Consider the following 19769-nt stretch of genomic DNA (forward strand, 5'->3'; position numbering starts at 1 on the left):
CCTGACTGGCTGGGGGCTGGGTGGGACTGGGCCCTTGGTGAGCCCTATTTCTAGTCTGGATCTGCCCCATGGATGGTAATGGGGCAGGCCAAATGGTGAGGTTGGAGGAGGCCTGTTCCATCCAGCAAGGGCCCTGGGCTTCCTGCCACTCCCTAGTCCTGGCAGCTCCTCACCCACCTCCTGCTGCTTCTCAGTGTCACATACCCCATCTTTCTCCTTGCCAGGAGCAGCTCAGGAACTCAGTCAGGCCTCGTTGGCCACCTGAGTGTCCAGAGGCTTCCAGAGGGTGTGCTATCAGGGAAATCTTGGGGAAGCCTGAGTTGTCTCTGAAGCCTTGCTCTTCCTCTCTCTTTGGGGATGCCCCACCATCTTACCTGAGCGGTAGTAGTGGTGAGGCGAGCGGGAGAAGGTGGGAGACATGCCCTGCCGGCTGTAAGTCGGGGAGTCGATGTATCCCGGGCTGGAGGCCCGTCTCTGCCGGAGGTCCAGGTTCTCATAGATGTCCTGGGGAAGGAGATGGTTTGTGAGTAAGGCTTGTGGTCCAAGAGTCCAGCAGGCAGGTGGGGCATGCCACAGACTCTGGGATTCTTGTGGTTCAGACACAAATAGGGAGACACCCCGTCGGAGCCACACACTCAGCCTGAGGAGGGCAGTGGAGAGTCATGCATCACTCCAAAGTCTAGACAGAAACATGAGTCAGTCCCAGGGATCACAGAGACTCGAGGGAGGTCATCTCTGGGGGCATATAAGTTCTCTGCCAACCTTTCCCATCATTATGCCCTGCCCTGGCTGGGGGAGCACCTTGGGTGAGGGATCAGGCCCCGTGGGGACCTGGTGAGGGGTGAAGTCAGGGCCCATTTTGGACAGCTTAAAGGACGCAAATACATAAAAGGTTTTCCTGACCTTTTGCATGTCAGTTTAATTACCTGGGAGTAGGGAGATAATGTTCCCAACGACTTAGAAGCGGAGAGGTTGAAGGCAGCCATGGACGAAGGAAGGGAAAGAAAGGAGGGCAAGAGGAAGGGACAGAGTATTGTTAAATGGTTCGGCAAAGAGAGGGCCTGCAGCTGCCCCTTGGCACCACTCTCTAGGAGGTAAGGAAACCTTGTGATCATGACCATCCCTTTTAAACATGGGAAAATAAAGGCCTAGGGAGGAATGAGGGGAGCTCAGGGCCACCCAGGACCCCTTGGGAAGGAAGAGGCTGGTTCTGACTTAGACCTAGCTTCCTCTGCTGCAGACTCAGAGCTTATTTTCATGACCCTTTCTCGTCTCCCTCCTGGCTTATGGCCCCTTTGTGTTTGTGAAGACCATGTCCAGGGAAGGGGATCCAAAAGTAAGACTGAGCAAGAGCCAGGCTGTGGTCATCAGTAAGAGAGCTGGGCGGGTGGGTGGATTGATCAGGGAAGTGCTCTCAGCTCTAGCAGGTCAGGGTCATGCTGGATGCCTGCCCAATGTTAACCAGCTTCTTAATTTCCAAGAAAACTCAGAAATGCAGTTTCTTATGTGAAATCTCCCAACATTTACATGTTGACAACTAATTTACATTTTTGAAAGATACTCTATGAGTGACTCAAAACATCTGGGGGCTGGCTGTAGCCCATGGGCTCTGGTTGGCCTTGTCTAACTTCAGGAGAATCAACTTATACAAACACTGAGTTCCTTTTTCCTGGTGCATTTCAGGGTCCAGAATACAGAGAACCTTAGCATTAGGCTCTTTAACCAAATGGAACCCCAGTCCCTTTTTGAGAGGTGGATTGCCTGAGGACATTAGCTAGTTGGTGGTGGAGCTGGGTCAGGAATTTGGGAACCTGTCCATCAGGCCAGTGCTCCTTTTGCCCATTGTAGTTCAGGAGGCCCGGGATGGGGTCAGAAATCTCCTGGGGTACAGATGGTCAGCGCCTTCTATGTGATGATCACCCTGCCTTCCCCAGAGAACTTTTTTTCATCTAGCAACCATGTAATGATTTCTAAAGCCATCCAATGCTGAGTCTTATTAAGTGTTCTCTTGCTTTGAGCACAGGGGCTATATGTCAAGTGCAAAAACAAGAGAACATACCTAACCGAAGAATATGAACTTCAGTGACCATTAAGCCTGGCCTCCCCTGGCCACTGGCAGGGGAGGAGAGTCATGGGCTGAGCAAAAGCAAAATTTCTCCAGTATAAGAAAACAAAAGCTCAAGTGATAAGTGGTCACAAGCTCTCAGCTTCCATGTTGGGTTTTACAGGGAGGGGTGAGGACTGGGAAGAATGGGGAGTCCATGTCCTGTCCATAGGGGGCGCTGCTACCTATCTCCAGATGGTGAAAATCCTAAATTTAATGTCTGATTTCCCAAGAATAATCAGAAAGCCATATATGTGGGTGAAATCTCTTGATTTTTAAATGTGAGCTATAAATTCCAGTTTTGAAGAGTCTACACTGGAGATCAACTTGTCTGTGATGAAATGGGATCGCGGTTCCTTCAACAGCCCCAGAGAGAAGGGCTGCATGCAATACCTCGCCATAGCCACATCTCTCCAGCATCTCGTCAGACGTGTATCTGGAATGAGGCTCGTAGGAAATGAGGTCGGGGTGTTGTACCTCGTAGATGGACTTAACCTTGGGGAGAGCTGCCAGGTCTTTGTAATTAAGGATCTCATTATCCACTTTAGCCTGGGGAAGAGGGAAATGAACAGGAAAGGAGTAGAAAGATAAGAGGGAAAAGTGAAAGAAAAGAGGAAACAAAAACGAGGTAAAGGAAGGACAAGTTCCACTAGTTTTCACTAAAAGCCAAATATTAGGATCTAATCAAAGAGCTGTAAAATGCTGGAATAAGAAAGGTCTTAGAGGCCATCCATTCCAACAGGGCTAACATTTATTGAGCACATATTGTTTGAGAGGCCCCGTGCTTTACAGGGATTATTTCCTCTAAATGTTATAAACCTCTGTGGAGCAAGTGTCAAAGTTGTTCCTATTTTCTGGGCTAGAAAAATTCAATAAATTACACCAATTAGCTAGTAGCTTTGAATTCAGTCTGATACACAACCTGGGTGACTGCCTTCTAACCCCACGCTGTGGGGACATCCCCATTCCCAGCCTCCACAAGAAGGAAGATGGTAAACACTAAAGTAATCATGACATTGAAACACTGGCTAGCAATTGGCAAGCACTTATTATGAGCCAGGCTCTAAGTTTCTTATGCAGATTAACTCAGTTAATTCATACAACTCACAACAGTAGACTTATGTTATCCTCATTTTGAATAAGGAAACAGAGGTGCAGAGAAATCAATGAACTTTCCAACTCCACACAGCCAATAAGTGGCAAAATCCAGCATTTGAACCCAGGTCGTCTCACCTGAGAGCCTGCCATTCCATGTGACCTCCCAGGTCAGGGAGTTCACTATAGAGGGCTGCACCCAGAAAGCAGCTCCTTACAGTGAACTTGTACTTAACTTTTCCAGAGTTCAGAACTCTATAGGGCCACATGGATTGGAAGACAGTGTCTGCTTGCATGTGACAACCCATTTCTCATGGCTCCTGAAACCATGTCCTGAACCAGTCTACGTAGCGGTTTCCTCTTATGACCTGGTTTCTGCTCTGGTCAACTAGGATCTGTCTTTCTGGTAACTACTATGGTTTGGAATGTGCTGGGGTGAGGTAAATTAAGAGGGGGCTACTAGATAGAGAATCTAAGGAGAATGTAATATCCTTGTAATGTTCTGTCTAATACTTGGAGGTGCCAGACGAGCCAGACAGAGTCTCAGGACTATGATTACTCTAGAGAGTAGCAGCTTTCTAATTATCTTACAAACTTTGCTATTTTAAAAGCTTCTCAAGGCCCTTTCTCTGTTTATTTTATCCTTGGCCCATCCTACTATTACCTGGGCACCATGTTCCTCGCATTGTCCCTAAACTCTGTAGCCACTCTTCTTGCCTGTGTGTCCTGAGCCCATCTGCACCACAGCCTCTCCTGCTCAGGAGGTTTGGCAATGGGAGGAACCGGCAGCCTGGATCGTGAGTAGAGGGAGAGACTGGCCTACGAACTCCCCTTGCAACTTTCCTGCCTGGATGTGGGTTGAGCATGACTTCTGTCTGATGGCTCTTCTTCACAGCTCTACCTCCTGCCAACTCTGCTAATGCTGTTCCTTTCCCTCGTGTCCTTGTTCCTGGGGTGGCAACAATATCCCACTGTTGCTGTCCTTGGATGCTTCCCTATTTCTTGTGGGTCCTTTTATCCAATTCCATGAAACTCTGCTCAGCTGAATTCTTCTGAGTTGTGCCATCTGATTTTTGCTAGAGATGGTGCAGACACCCACATGTCCATCAATTTTTGGGGGTGTGGGCAAGGGGAAGCTGCTTAGAGGAGTCTATTTGCTGAAGATGCCTTTGGTCCTGGGATATTAAGTCCTGACCTTGAGAGCTCTTGTCATTTTACAAACTCATCTTGATGAATAGTTAGTCATTTTGGCACTTTACTCCAAACCTCAAAATTACTAAATTTATATTTCTTCCTATAGCTGCTTTATTTACAGTGCTATAAATGAACCTTAGGTCTGGAGGCACAGTGATTGATTAGAGGCATCCTAACATAATTAGCCAGGAAGGAAGAGAATATGTGGGGCTGGCTGAAATCAAGCTACCCCAGGATGGTTCTAGAAGCCGGTGGGGAGTGGAACAAAATTTGAAAGTTTGAAAGAACTTGCCCATTCCAGGTTCACTGGTAATTCTATTTTAATATCAAAATATCAATTATCTCTGAAAGTTAAACCAACAGACCATCTTTCTATGTGTTACTGCATATCCCTAATGTGGGCTGATAGATGCTTTGCCATGTTTAGAAAGGTCTGAGTTCAACATGGCTGATATGAAATGCACATGACAGAGCGTCTGGATGTGAGGCACCATGCGAGGTGAAAGGAGCACACAGAAGGTACGACTCGGATGTGAGGGGCAACTGATCTCAGCAATAAGCCTCCAGCTGGAAGGCAGGAGAGCAGGGTCCTAGTTGTCATTGATCATAAGGAAGCTGCTTATTATGGGGGTGATTCTAGCAGGCTTTCTCCAGAAAACCAAGGTGAACAACAGGGATCAACTTATTTCACCAGGGTTAATGAGACTCCTGGGTAACAGTTGGTGAGTAATGGCGTTCTAGTGCTGCAGATTCCTGAACCCTCACTTCCTGGAGACAGGCTCACACTTGTTAATGAAGGACCAAAACTGCCCACCAATTCTGCTATTGACTGGTCCAGTTCATAGCACAGAAAATAGTCTGGGGATTACCTTGTTTCTTGTGCTGGACAAGAATCTTCAATGAGTAAAGTCTGTGATCAAAGTAGCCTGTCTTGGATTGGGGGTGCAGCTCAGTGATAGAGCACTTTCCTCGCATGTGTGAGGCTCTAGGTTTGATCCCCAACACCACAAAAAAAGAGAGTGGCTTGTCTTCTGTGTCAGCCACATGGTGGTATTGACTCATATTGACACTGAAGTCAATGACTCCTATGTCTCTTTCTTCTTCTTCTTTTTTTCATTTGACCAGAGGAAGAAAGGAAAGGAAATAGTTTCATCAATGGGCATTATCCTGGGATCAAAGAGGAAATTGGATATGGATTTAGAGTAATGACCTCATCATGGTGTCAGGACCCAACCCAAACTAGTGGATTGGGGGGCTGCATCTAGAGCTTCTCCCTGGGAGTGGGTCCCCTGCCCTTGACAACCCCACCCTCCCCACATTCCTTCTGGCTCCTTCGACTTGTGGAAGGCTGGTACAATGCAGGAGTTAACCAGAATGTTGTCTGCTGCTCATTTCAGTTCCCCTGGGCTCTGCCACGCTCACCTCCTTGGACTGACTTCTAGTTTGGACTTAAAACATTTGAGCGTAAACAGTTTTCCTTCAGGAAGCCTTTTCCCAGCTGGTCCTGGACCTTCAGGTTCCTCTACTCATCTGGAGCATCAAGGGAACCCTGTGCTTTCTCTTTCTGGCACTTATCATAACTGCAACTGATGATTCCTGGCATTCTGTGTCTAATGTTATGAGGATAGGCATCAGGTGTGTGTTGTTCACCACTTTCTCCAGCATGGAGCTCAGCGCTTATTAACAGAGTAGATCTCAGCACATGTTTGTTGAATGAATTAATTAATTACATATACAAGGGACCTCTGAGGTCCTCTAACTCTGTTCCTTCTGCCACATCCCTGGCAGATGAGTTTGTCTGTGCTTGAATGACTCTGGAAAAGGCAGCTCAGATACCTGCAGGTGATCTTCTTCATCCCTGGACTTCTCACCCGATTAGAAAACTGTTCTACATGTTTCCAAATCCTGGATAGCGGTTTCCACATCATATGACTTCCTTCCCCTTCCTTCCTCATCAGTACACGCTCCTCCCCCCACATCAAATTTCCACTTGAGCCCCACTATGAATGCCTCTCTGGTCCTATGCTGACCTTACCCTTGTCTTGCTTAAGGAACGGGTTAGGAGGGACCTCACACTGGCTTCAGAACCCTACAAAGGCTCACTATCACTGCACTTGGTTTCTTGTGCTCCGTGGTGTTCTGCGCTATCTCTGTGACTCTTGTTTTACCAGACTGTGTGCTTGAGGGCATGGTCCACGTCCTCTCTGGACTCACTGCATCCTCAGGGCCTGGCATGGAACAGGCACACACCAAATATCAGTTGGCTGAAAACCTGAGGGTTCCTTCATCCTTAGAAACTTTAGCTGCCAGGCCAGGGGTAGGAAAGGGCTGAAAAGTAATACATACGCAGATGACTCGGTTGGGTGACCCAATACTGGATCCAGGGGGTGAGATGGAGGTTTCAGATGTCCGTCTATGCTGTGGAGAGAGGAAAGCAGAACAGGTGAGAAGCTGCACCCTGGGTTTGATGGCAAGGGGAGACTGGGCACATTAGCAGCAATAAGTATTTTTTAGATACTTTTGTACTTTTTAAATTTTCCGCCTTTTAAATCAATGTCTAAGTGTGACTGAGATCTAACATGCATAGGGTTTCAGGCTGTTGGATAGAATAAAAATTTATTTTCTATATATTTGTAGCTAGCATATTTTTTATTTTATTTTTTTTATTGTTGATGGACCTTTATTTTATTTGCTTATTTATATGTGGTGCTGGGAAATGAACCTGGTGCCTCACACATACGAGACAAGTGCTCTACTGCTGAGCTACAACTCCAGCCCCCTGTAGCTAGCATTTTAAATAGCATATTACTCATAAGACTTTTCATGTTGGATTATCCCAGTCAAAAAATGTCTTTACTTTGAGTAAAATTGCGTAGTATTCATTCCTCAGTAGTTTGTTTATTCATATCATGTAATTGCACAATATGCTGATTCTTTATCATGTACCCTCTGCAAATTGATATCAACTTAAGTGAAAAAGTTAAAAAAATCTGTCTGTGAACAATGACAATGGTGGATTAATAGCTCCCTCAGCAGAACAGCGTGATGTCAATCTTAGTGCTTCCACAAGAGTGGCAGCGTGCTGTGGTGGCAAAGTCAATGGCTTGAGAATCAAGGACCACTGGTGAAGCATGTGTTTTAGAGATCTTGGATTCCTGATGTGTAAAATGAAGGGGCTGAGCTTCAAGATTTCTCAGTTCCCTCCCAGACCTCTCATCCTGAAATTTAAAGCATTCTGAGTGGGGCTACGGAGCAGTGTTTTCCAAAATATGGATTGTGAACAAGGGATGGTTCTGGAAAATGAGTGTAGGTGGAACGTTTGATAACACTGAGTCACAGAGTGAGTGTAATGTAATGTTTTATTTCAATCCTCCTGATTTGATCAAAGAGGAATCTCAATTTGGTGCTAATACATATTTACAACTGTCTCAACAATGGCTAATTTCCCTTTATTTTCTTCCTGACCAAAGAGAGTACAGGAAACATTAACTAGAAGTTTTAAGATTTAATCTCAAGAATTATTTTATGACTGCTTTTTATTTATAGCAAGTATTATTAATTTCCACTTGGAAATATAAAGTTTATTTTAAAATAATTTTAGTTAAATAAAAAGTAATGAGTTGATTTCAAGAAAAATACTAAGCTTATAAGGGTACAAAGAGGTAGTGCATATATACAGCAGAAAGCTGCAGGTTTTTTGTTTTGTTTTTTTGTACCAGGGACACTTAACCATTGAGTAACATCCCCAGCCCTTTTTATGTTTTGTTTTGAGACAGGGTCTCACTAAGTTGCTTAGGGCCTCGCTAAATTCTGAGGCTGGCTTTGAACTCATGATCTTCCTACCGCAACCTCCTGAGCCACTGGGATTACAGGCATATGCCACTGTGCCCAGCAAGCCTCAGGGTTTTAAAGAATGACTCAAGGGGTAGGGTTGTGGCTCAGCAGTACAGCGCTCTCCTAGCATGTGTGAGGCAGTGGGTTTGATTTACATAAAGGTATTTTTTTTTTTTTAAAGACTTAGGGGCTGTAGCTCAGTGGCAGAGCGCTTGCCTAGCACATGCAAGGCCCTGAGTTCAATCCTTAGCACCGCATAAAAATAAACAAATAAAATAAAGGCATTCTGTCCATCTACAACTACAAAAAAATAATCACTCAAATTTGGGAAATGCCCTCAAAGAGGGAGAGATTAAGGAAGAAAAGAACAATTATATCTTATAACACCTTAAATAAAAGAGATCTTGGAAGAAACAGGAAAAAAAATTCAGGTATGGCTCAAAAGAAATCACACATCAATAAAGCCAGTTCTTCCACAAAATTTATAGTAAGTGGATGAAATGGCAAAGGAGACACGTGTAATTAGTTGGGCAGAATTGCACAGGTGTGTTTTTAGTTAAGGAGACTCCAGCAGGTAATATGTTTGTCAGGTGTCATGGTATAAAGGTACACTGGAGGACAAGTGTGCTCCCTATCCCCTACACACACCCCAGGTATCCCCTCCACAGCTTCAAGAACCCAGGAGCCTGGGAGCTCATCTCTCTCTGCAGCCTGGGTTGCTCCACCCACTCCCTATAGTATCAGGAACCCACATTCACAGGTTAAAGGTCTCTGTATAGGACTGCTGTTCTCGCATCATGACTAATGTGCTTACCTTTAACTTCTTCTCTGCCCGGGCTGCCTGCTTGCAGATGGGGTGCCAAACCTCAGAACCTAAGGGGCCAAGAAAATAGCAAAGGCTCAGATTTTTCAAACCCACCATTTTCTGAATCAGTCCCCACCCCCACTCGACTTACTCTTCCAGCAGCACATGCGCCCTGCACATCACTGGGAGGACCCCCTCTGCTCTCTTAGCTCCCTCCTGGCACCTCGCCATTGTACGACAACTTGACTGCCCACATGTGTTTTCTGTGTATCCAAATCCTAACCATTCCTCAAGGTTCAGGTCTTGCATGACATCCTCTTGCAAACTTTCTTACCTGCCAACTGGGGGTGACTTCTCTCTCCTTGTTGTTCCATAGTTCTTTGAATCTCTCTTCACACAAAGAGCCTTAAGTCACAGTAGCTTGAAATTTCCCAACCCAACTAATTAAGATCTCCTTCTGGGGAAGACCTGAGCTTTATTCATTGCTACATCTCCCACAGCACTCAGCACAGGACTTGGTTCTTAGCGGAGGTCCATACACGTTGGTGGGGTGAATAGATGAGTGGATGATTGGCAATGAGTGACACAGAGCAGGTGGTCAATAAATATTTGTCGAATGAATGAATGGCAGTGGGGGATGAAAGAAAATGACAGACTGCGGTGAACTCCAGCCTTCCTTCTCTTCAAAGACTTAGGACAGACTTAAAACTTATCAGAGCTATCATGTTTAAGGGGAGGAGGTGTCATGGTTTTTTCTGCTTAAGAGCATTGTCTTGACCAGCTAATTCCTCAGAGGCTGCAGACTCTTCAAATCCAGTATATTTGTGTTGTGTAAAACCACATTTTATCGTGGGTGGGGGTCTAGTTGGCCAGCCCCAAACTCGAGAAGCCAATTTGGAAAGGCATGAACAACAGGTGGCTGGTCACATGTTGAGATGAAGCCCCAAATATTACACATGCCCCAGAGAAGGGACAGGTGTCCTGGATTAGAAGGAAAAATAGGAACATATTATCCCTCTGGAGCCATTCCTCTTGTAACCAGCCCTAAAAGGAAAGGAACCAGCAAATGGCTGGATTCCTGAGCACCCAGATGGCATGTGTTTGTCTGACTTTGTTTCTAGGATATTCTTTCCATTATGGTTTGTTGCCTGGAGCCCCTGGGACCAGAATACTGGCCAGGGAGAGGAGGGTGCTGTAAGATCATAAAATCAGATCCCCCCCAAAAAACAGAGAGGATGGGCTGTAAGCATGGAGCCCTGGGTTCCTATCTCTGCTCATCCACTAACACATCCTTTCTCTAGGTCCTAGTTTCTTCATATGAATAACAATGAGGTGGGACTTAGAAGAACTTGGAGCTTATTTTCATCTTCTAGGACCAGTTTTGTCTTTTGCGCAGAAGGAATTTTCCGTTCTTGTGTGCTGCTACTCTTTGGGGCTCTTAATTGCTCAGTAGTTCAATCCTTCTACAGTGAATGCAGTGCTCTCAGAGCCCAGTAGAGGGACTCTGGTTCAGGGGCTGGAGCCAGCAATCACAGGGTGTGTCCACTAACAAGCTGTTGGCTGGGATCTTGGGAGTTACTGGAGAGAGCATTTCTGGTTCCTCTCTGAGTTGCTCCTGGGTCTATCAGGAGTTGTTTACAACTGTGGCTCTGGCAGGAAACACATGTTATAGGTCACTGTGGGAAATGGACTAGGTGGACACAAAGGTCTGAAGGGATCAATGGAATAGGTGAAAGACGCATGGGAAGGGTGAAGGGGGCAGAAGTCCTCATGCAGGAAATGATGTGTCCAGTGGGTGGGGGAGCTCAGGCTAGGTGGTCTCTATTGCTTGTTGGCTCTATGACATTGACATGTTTGATCCGAAATAAAACAGCCACAAGTGGCCATTACCACTCTGCATATGGGAAAGCGTGTTTATATAATAAATGATGTGGGAGAAGGCTAGAAAGAGAGGAAATATAATTAGAAGTGAAAAGATAAGTTTAGGAGTTGGCTGTGTTTCATGTAAATAAAAGAGGGTCAATAAATAATTTGTTAGTAGCTAGCTATAAACTGAGATATCTGAAGGAAAAAAATGTTTTTTTCCCCCATGAAGATGACTATGAAATTATCATCTGCTGAGTCTATGCCCTTGGCCAATAACTCAACCTCTTGGCAGTAACAAAGATAACAACATCCAGAGGGAAGAAGGTGGTTATTCACTTCTTTCTGTGCCTAGTCGGTGCATGTTTAAAAAAGAAACATATGGATGACTGACGTGTCCTACCTTTGTATTTTTAAAAAGATACAAGGTGAGGAGTCACCCAAAGGAGGATGGGTGGACAGATTAGGGAGGACACCCAAAATTAGGTCCTAAAGCAGGGTCTTCACCCTGAGAAGACTGAACAGAATGGCAAAGTGTGTCTTTGAATATTTTAATGGCTCTCTGTGGGAAGAGGCTTTCATTTGCTTTGCAAATCTTATAAAGTAGAACAAGAACTAAGGAGCAGAAGTTCCAGGGAAGGGAAATTAACATCTGAGAATTGAACAGTCTCTTTTATCTGACAGTGAGCTTCCTGGGCCTAGAAGTGTTTAAGTACTCGGCAGCGATATTGTGGAGGAGACTCATCGCTTAGCAGTTACGCTGAGAGCTTCTGACCAACCATCCCAATCCTCGAAAATTCTGTTTCCACCTTAACAGTCTTCTCTGTATAAAGAAAATAATTATTTGCTTCTATCCAATAATCACAATGAGAACGCAAATTCTACAAGAGGTATTTACTTCCATCTTAACTGCAAAGATGGAAAATTCTCAATAAATACCCATTGAATGAATGAACAAACAAAAGAAATAGAAGATTCTATCCTAGGCCATATGGATTCTTAAAGCTGAGCCCAAAGATTTGAACAAGTAGAACAATTTAGACTCTGATTTGACAGGTATGATTCCAGGTTGAGTTTTAAGGTATGCATTATGAACTACCTGTCTTATAACGTGGAAAAAATGCAGATTCCCAGGCCCTAGGCGCCACTGACACCAACTTCCTGGAGGAGGAGCCTGGGAATCAGTACTTCAACAGTTCCCCAAATGATCTGATGACTCTAAATACAAAAACCAGAGGGCTCAATACCAGACCACATTCCAGATTGGTTTCTTTGGGATAAAGAAACAAATTATACAAGGTAGAATTCCAACATCCTGTAAGAATGCAACATTGTTTGCTTGTTGGACTCCGGGTTCCACAATATGTGCTGTTTTTTCCTCTGAGACTGTCATTCATAACTCCAGGCTCTGCAGGTGAAACCAACTGGAAGGTCACAGAAGTGATGTGCTGGCTATTTCTCTGTCAGCTGACTCAGAGACAGAGACCTCCGTCTCCTGAAGGGCCCCTCACCTGGCTGTTGGGCCACTCTTCACCCAAAAAGGGCCAAAGGGGTGCATCTGACTGGTCATAGCGTACCCCACGCCTGTGACATCAGGGCTTGATTCAATGGTGGGGAACCTACTACATCTTTGCTGAACCTTGAAATTTAGTTTGTCAAAGCCTTTGTTTCAAATGCCAAAGCTGGACCTGGTGCCATCATCTTTTAGGATCCCCAGGGGATTACAAGTACAATGGTGACTGAGAGTGGCCAGCCTGAAGGTTCTGTTTGGTCAGCACAGTGATGATTTTAAACATTTTTGAATCTGAATGTTTTTAGACACTGCAGGTTGCCGTGATCTTCCCCGGGGACCCGCCCTGTGTCCCCACCCTTTTCACTCATCTATGTGGACACTTGAGTTTTGGGCCTCTGATTATAGCCAGGGAATTCTCCTGCAGTGGGTTTCTTCTTCAGATTTCTCTTGACCACAGCAGGAGGAGATCTCTTAGGTTTCCACCTTTGTGACAGCAGCACTACCATTGGGACAAAAATTGGAGTTTGTCCTTTAAAATCCCCATTCAGTTCAGATGTGGTATATATCCATTACCATAGAATATTATTCAGTCATAAAGGATATGACATATTGATGCATGCTACGACATAAATGAACCTAGAAAACTTTATGCTCAGGGAAGAAGTTAAATACAGTTAGATCACATACAGTATGATTCTCTCTATGTAAAATACCCTAAATAGGTACATCTAGAGACCCAAAGCAGATTGATGGCTGCCAGAAGCTAGGGGGAGCCAGGAATGGAGAGCAACTGCTTAATGGGTCCCAGGTTTATTTTGTGATGATGAAAATGTTTTGGAACTAGATAGAGGGATGGTCACACAGATGCACTAATAACTACTGAATTATACACTTTATTATTTTTTTTATTATTATTTTTTTAAATTTTTTATTGTGGGTTGTTCAAAACATTACAAATTTCTTGACATATCATAGAATTATACACTTTAAATGGTTAATTTTATGTTATGTGAATGTTATCTCAGTGAAAAAGAAAATCCCTGTCCATGTCCCCCAGCAGACGAAGGGCTGCTGCAGACCCCAGGGTACCCTGTTTTTCCTCCGTCACTCAGGGTGCAGACTCAGCAGGAGGGAGACAAGCAGGCTCTTCGGTTCAATGTGCCATGAGACTATGTCATCATTACCATCATCTTGGCATTAGCAATCTTCTCCATGCCTCAGGCACTGTGTTCATTATTTAATGTAATGTTCTTATGAGGTTTGCGCCTTGGTTACATCACTTACTGCATTAGTAGCTGCATGTCTAAAGCAACTCAATTACCACTCTGTGCCTTGGTTTCCCTGTCTATACAGTGGGGGTGATGACACGATCTGCCTCATAGGTTTGTTTTAAGGATCAACCAAATAATTTGTGTATAACATTCAGAACAATATCTGCCTCTAGTTGGTATTTGTGTTATAATCTGTGCCAGGGGCTACTTGGGGCAGGGGACAGGAGTCACTGAGAGGCTGGGGTGGGGAGCATTTGTTCCCATCAGGGACTGGGTGAGGTAGGGGATGCAGTGAATGACAGGCTGACTGTGCAGGTGAAGTTGCTGGGCAGAAGCCTGGCTTGGTTGCCAGCATGCCCTCCTGGAGGTTGGGCTTGTGCCCAGGGAGGAGGGCACCTCGGGAGAAGTGGGCAAGACCCATTTGCCTGGAGTTGCCATGATGAAGGGGGCTTGAAGCTTAATAAGGAGGCAGGGAGAAAAGTGCGTAGTACTATGAAGCTGGTTCCTGTGGAGGGTATCAGGCAGGAGGGAGCGAGGAGAGCAGCAGTGACAAGGTGCCTAGTAATTCAGGGGAAGTAATGACTGCTGATAGGAACCACTGGGACAGGGATTAAAATGTACCAGGTGCTCAGTTTATGCCAAGCACTAAGTATTCTTATTATTCTTATTGGTATTATTATAACTAACATTTACAGAGTGCCTGTTCCTGGCCTCATGCTACATACCAATTTTATAGCAGTAGTAATTAAGTAAAAAATTATAATGCTAACCTTTGCTGAGAACATATGCTGAGTCTTACTTGAACATCCTTAATAATGACAGGAGCCAGCACTGATGAATGTCCTGTGTTCTGGGGCCTGGCCATCTCTGGGTGTTTATCAGGAGCTTAGACTGGCAGAGCTGGCAGTGCCAGGCTCTGTACTAAGCCCATACCCTGCAGTAGCTCAGCTGATTCTCATGACAGACTTGAGTGGCAGGGTCTAGTCTCATCCTTCTTTTATAGATGGGGCAACTGGGATTTAGGGAGCTGGAATGGGTTGCCTGCTTGTCTACCTGGCCTGGACAAGGATGTGTGGCCCAAAGCAGGTCGTTGTCATCTCTGGGACTTCTCTCTGAGCCCAGTGACGAGTGCTACCTATTTGAGTGGCTGGGGGTTGGGGTCTGACCCTGGCCTCCTTCCACCACATGGTTCCCCCCAGTCTGGGGCAGGAGATCATGGGCCAAACACAAAAAGAAGCAGGGAGAAGAATTGCCTGATGACACTCCTGGGCCCCTCAACCCAGCTCCCCTAGATGCTCCTCAGTTCTGGGTGCCATCAATTAATTCCCTTTGACCTAACCTGGTTTGAGTTGGGATTCTGCCACTTACAAAGTCCAGACTAATAAAACATCTCATCAGGCTAAAACCTGAGTATCTGACAAGTTCTTGACTTGCCCCACAGGCAATAGTGTTTCTCAGAAAATAGAGGAAGCAACCAGGGAAACTGCTGCTCTGGACCTAATTCTGACCAACGTGGACAAATTGGCTGGTAAAGTAGATGTGACATGTAACTGGTGAGAAAACTGCTATATCACCTTGAGTTTGTGGTGACCTGAGAGAAGCAAGCTGGAAACAGACTTCAAGAATACAAACCTAAGACTACTACACTGTGATATTTTCTATATGATTCAAGATGTTTGGTAACCCTTAAAAAATCTGAAAAAAATGGCAGCTTATCAAAAATTAAAATATACTCTATTTAAAATGAAATATGCTTAGTAAGTCAGACTTTAGGAAATATCAATTTAGTACAGGAACAGAATATGTTTGAAGAATCTAAAATTATATAGCAGGATTGGGGAAACATAAGGTTTAAAGTTTTTAAGCATAACTCCTACAACCTAAGCTGTCAGTAGAGAGATCCAATTTAAAGTAATAATGCTAAAGTATGAAGTGATAGCAACCAATACTACAATAGTGCCTTTGAATGTGGTTTGATGACAGGCAAAGAGCATGACTGAGGGCTGGCATGCCACAACCTGTGACAGCAGGAGGCACTTCCCTGGGACATCTATGGCTCAGTGCTCCTATTCTGAGTTGCCTGTCAGAGGAAAAGGAGGCCTTTGCTAAATAAATATCAGTGGCATCTCCAACTGTGCTGGGACACCCCTCCTGATACCAGGACCTTGTATTATCTGAAGTAAAAAAAATGTAGTCTGAAATAGACTCAGCTATATAAAGGAAGGCTTTGGTGTAATTGTCAAAGTGAGCTTCAAGGCTCCATTCTGGATTTGCATTAACACAGAGCTAAGGCTTCACTTTATTTTGGGCCACAAACCCCTCTGAAAATCATGAAAGTTACAGATTTTCTTCTTAGAAACTTCCCACTAGTCTCACACCTACATGCAGAATTTGGCACACCATTTCAGGAGACTCAGAATTCAGAAGGCCCACTATGGACCACAGCTTAAGAATTCAGTACTAGACAAGAAAACTGCTTTAAAGAAACCCCAGTAACTCAGGCGAGCTAAACTTGGTCAGCAATGTAACCTCTGTAAGTTTTTGTTTTTCTTCTCCACAATAAGGGTATTAATATATTAATGATTTTTTTAAGCTCACAAGGTTGTTGTGATGATAAAAGAGGGTTATTATATTTAAAAATCCTAGTACAGGACTTGGCACATAGTCAATGCTTAATCAATATCAGCTGATGACATTTTATTATTACTATTATTTTATCATGCTTATTATTGGTAGGACCTACAATGTGTTACAATACTTTCATTAGTAGAGCAGAATTTGTCCCAGGATTTCATAAATGATTTCCTGCCTTGTGGTTTTAGTTGAAAATACAAATGATAACAGAGAACTGTTATAAAATGTGAAGTGGAACCCGGTTTCTTTAGTGTTACTGTTGCAGGTCCTTGGGATGGGGTGGGAGATGGAGCTGATATTTCCTATACACAGAAGAGGAGAAAGAGAATCCTTCCCTTTTTTTCCCCTGGGCACAGGCACATTTAGAACAAGAGCAAAATGTATCTCAGGAACCATATTTGGAGTTAAAAAAAAAAATCCCCCACTGGTCCAGCAACTGCAATCTTTGTGGTTTCAGTGTGAGTTTTTGCCCTGAACCTGCAACATTTTAGCTATTATTTTGCCGCACAAAAATCAGTGACCTAATTTCTTGATGAAGCCCAAATGAAGGGTTTGGATAACAAACAGATTAGAAATCTGGCATCTTTACAAAAACAGTTAAAAGACTAACGCGCAACTGAACTTAAAAAACAAATAAAAGAAAACTTGCTTTTGTCTTTTGGGGCCCTGGAAGTTCTCCTCCAGATAGACGTCAGACTTCTCCCAATTAGAGCCTATCAGAAAGCCATCACACCGCAATTAAAACGCAAACAAACTGACCAAAGAATCTCCTGAGGACGATTTGCCAGGACCAGACTGTCCAGCTACGGAACTGACTGACGTAGGCATCTGAACACACTCTCTCTGGAATTGTCTCAGCCTCTTTCTCTCTCTTCCTCCTCCCTGTTCTGAATGGCTTTATGGGGTCCTCAGCACCTTCCCATCAATCCTTTCTGCTAATGTTCACTAGAGCCTGTGGTGTGTGCTTGCTCTCCATGCACCAGGTGTTCAGACCTGCCTCAGTTTCCTCCACTATGTACCTGTTTCCTCCCCTGGGGTTCTTTGTCAGCTGTTCTCCCTCCCTCCAACCTCCCCCATTCTCCACACTCTTACTTCCTACTCATTTTCAAGATTTTGGTGTGAAATGGTCCTTCTTTAGGGGAGCCTTTTCCTGGCCTCCCAGACTAGATGGATGGCACATTTCCATTGTCCCTGACCTTTCACTTTCATTTGATTGTGCCAATCTCTCCTTCCAGACCGTAAGCTCAGGGCAGCAGGCATGCCCACTGTGCTCAGCTCCAAGCACCAGACCCACAGTTGAAACTGTGCCACACGGTGTGGCCTCAGGTGGAATGGATCAACCAGAGACTGTGATATTATCTACATTGGACAGGTGAAGGAAGAGACCCAGAGAAGGAAGTCACTTCTCAAAGTCACAGTCTATTAATGAAAGTCATGGCTCTCAGCTGGCTCTTTCCACTTCTGTGCTCCCTGGGAGGAGGGCTTTTTTTTTTTTAATTGCCATTTTTCCCCCTTTTTTCTTCTTTTCTTTCTTTTTTTTTTGGTACTAGGAATTAAACCCAAGGACCCTTGGTGAGCCACATCCCCAGCTCTTTTTAAAAATATTTTATTTATTTAGAGGCAGGGTCTCTCTGAGTTGCTTAGGACCTTGATAAAGCTGAGGCTGGCTTTGAACTTGTGATCCTCCTGCCTCAGCCCTCTGAGCCCCTGGGATTACAAGTGTGCACCACCATGCCTGGCCCCCCTTCTTGCCATTTCTGAAGGAGGTCATTGTGAGCCCTGGTGCCCCTACCTGGTTAGGGTGTCCAAGGCTAGCTTCTGGTGGTAGCAGAAACACCTGGTGGTTGCCACCCCCACAAGACACCCACAGCTGGCGTCAGCGTGACTCTACCACTGCATGACCCAAACCCCCTCATTCCAGATCACTCAGCACCCCCTGAGGCAGGTCCTTGAATGCCCTGCAATTACTCCCACTCTCCAGAAGCCAGGAGGGTAGGGATGGGGATATTTAATGAGAGGGTGACAGGCCCTTCTCCCCTACCAAGAATAGCTCCTGCCTCCTGGAGGCATTTCTTCCTTAGGTTTGCTGGTGTTTTCTTGCTCACGATCATAGATCTGTTCATTAACCCTCTCAGCATCTGTGTGAAGTTGGATCAGCAAAGACACTAATCCATTAGCTGGGAGCACCATGAGCCAGGGGCTGTCTGACTTGCTCCCTGCTGCATCTCTAGCTGTTAGAACAGCACTGGGCACACAGTAGGTTCAGCAGACATTTGTTAAACGAATGAGGAGCTTCCCATGTGTCAAGAACTTACTATACCTGTACTTACGGGGACTATAACTGGTTTATTTTACAGATCATGTAAACAAGGTTCAGAGAGTTAAGAGACTTATCCAAAGGCACAAATTTTGCAAGCAGTATAACCAGATCCCCATGGTGCCCACAAAGACATCATGCTGTTTGCAGGGACTTGTAATACAGAGTCCAGCACCAAGAATCAGTTGGGGACCCAGGCACTGAGGGAGTGGTGCTCATGGGAACAAGGAGGGATTTGAGTAGCAGCAGGGCCTGGGTCCCAGGAGGAGAGGTAGCGAGAACCCTGGAAGGGGACTCCCAAGGCCATGTCCTGCTTTGCTCCTGCACATTGTAGTTCTCACCCATCTCTTCCTCTCTCTGGGCCTATTTCCCTATCCATACAATGAGGGCAGTCAATTTACAATTTAGAGTGGCCCCTGGGATCCTTCCATACCCCCCACCAAAGCTGTATGAGAGTATATGAGAGTATATAAAAGTAATTACAGAGTCACAAAATCTTAAAAATGGTGCCCTCATCCAATTCAGCACAGGAATCCCTGCTTTAGCACTCCTAGGAGATGGCACAGGTTCTGTTGAGGAGCTCCAGGCCAGGGGTTCTCAATTGAGGATGATTGTGCCTCCCTGAGGGCATCTGGCCATATTGAAGACATTTTGGGTTGTCACAATGGGAAGGGGCACATTAGTGGCATCTAGTAGGTAGAAATCAAGGATGCTACTATATACTTTATAGAGCACAGGACAGTCTCCACACCAAAGAATTACCCAGCCCCAAATGTCAACAGTGTTGAGGCTGAGAAACTCTACTGTAGGCACAAGGGCCTCGTTACAGCTTGAGGGAACTCATGGCTGAGGGTAGCAATGACCAGGACAAGTTTATTAGGAACACATGTCCCTCTGGTTTAAGGCTACCTTCTGGGGAAATCTGAAGGAGGGACTCTCCCTCCTCTCCAAGATGGCTATTCAAACACCTAGGCAGGGTTGATCACAGTGATTCAGCTAGCAGCTAGCAGCTAGCAGCTGTGCAGTGAGGGAAGGTGGGCCAATGTCAGGGCTGAGGGGCTAAAGCCAGGAGCAAGGGATCTCAGGGAGAAGACCAACAGCTCTTACACAGTAAGTTCTTAGTAAGTTCACTCCTGTTG

The 19769-nt window shown here is 45.1% G+C and overlaps 1 protein-coding gene across 6 annotated transcripts in view; it reads right to left on the reverse strand.

Annotated features, from left to right (window-relative positions):
- Positions 1-19769, reverse strand: part of Ablim3 (actin binding LIM protein family member 3) — a 109907-nt gene that overhangs the window by 17981 nt on the left and 72157 nt on the right. For 4 of the 6 annotated variants that reach the window (XR_009228290.1, XM_058584230.1, XM_058584229.1 and 1 more), the window contains 5 exons: positions 9042-9100; positions 6740-6811; positions 2498-2653; positions 927-956; positions 375-504 (listed from right to left, as the gene is read on the reverse strand). Coding sequence is in view for 5 of the 6 variants with exons in the window: in XM_058584230.1 (XP_058440213.1) it covers positions 375-504; positions 927-956; positions 2498-2653; positions 6740-6811; positions 9042-9100 (447 nt within the window). In the remaining variant the exon portion in view is untranslated. The remainder of the gene's footprint in view (positions 1-374; positions 505-926; positions 957-2497; positions 2654-6739; positions 6812-9041; positions 9101-19769) is intronic. The other 2 variants (XM_046460294.2, XM_046460293.2) reach the window with 1 other exon arrangement.

Source organism: Marmota monax, unplaced genomic scaffold (genome assembly GCF_021218885.2).
Source record: "Marmota monax isolate L192 unplaced genomic scaffold, Marmota_monax_Labrador192_F-V1.1 WCK01_AAM20220418_F8-fsc00006, whole genome shotgun sequence".
Taxonomy (NCBI): Eukaryota; Metazoa; Chordata; class Mammalia; order Rodentia; family Sciuridae; genus Marmota; species Marmota monax.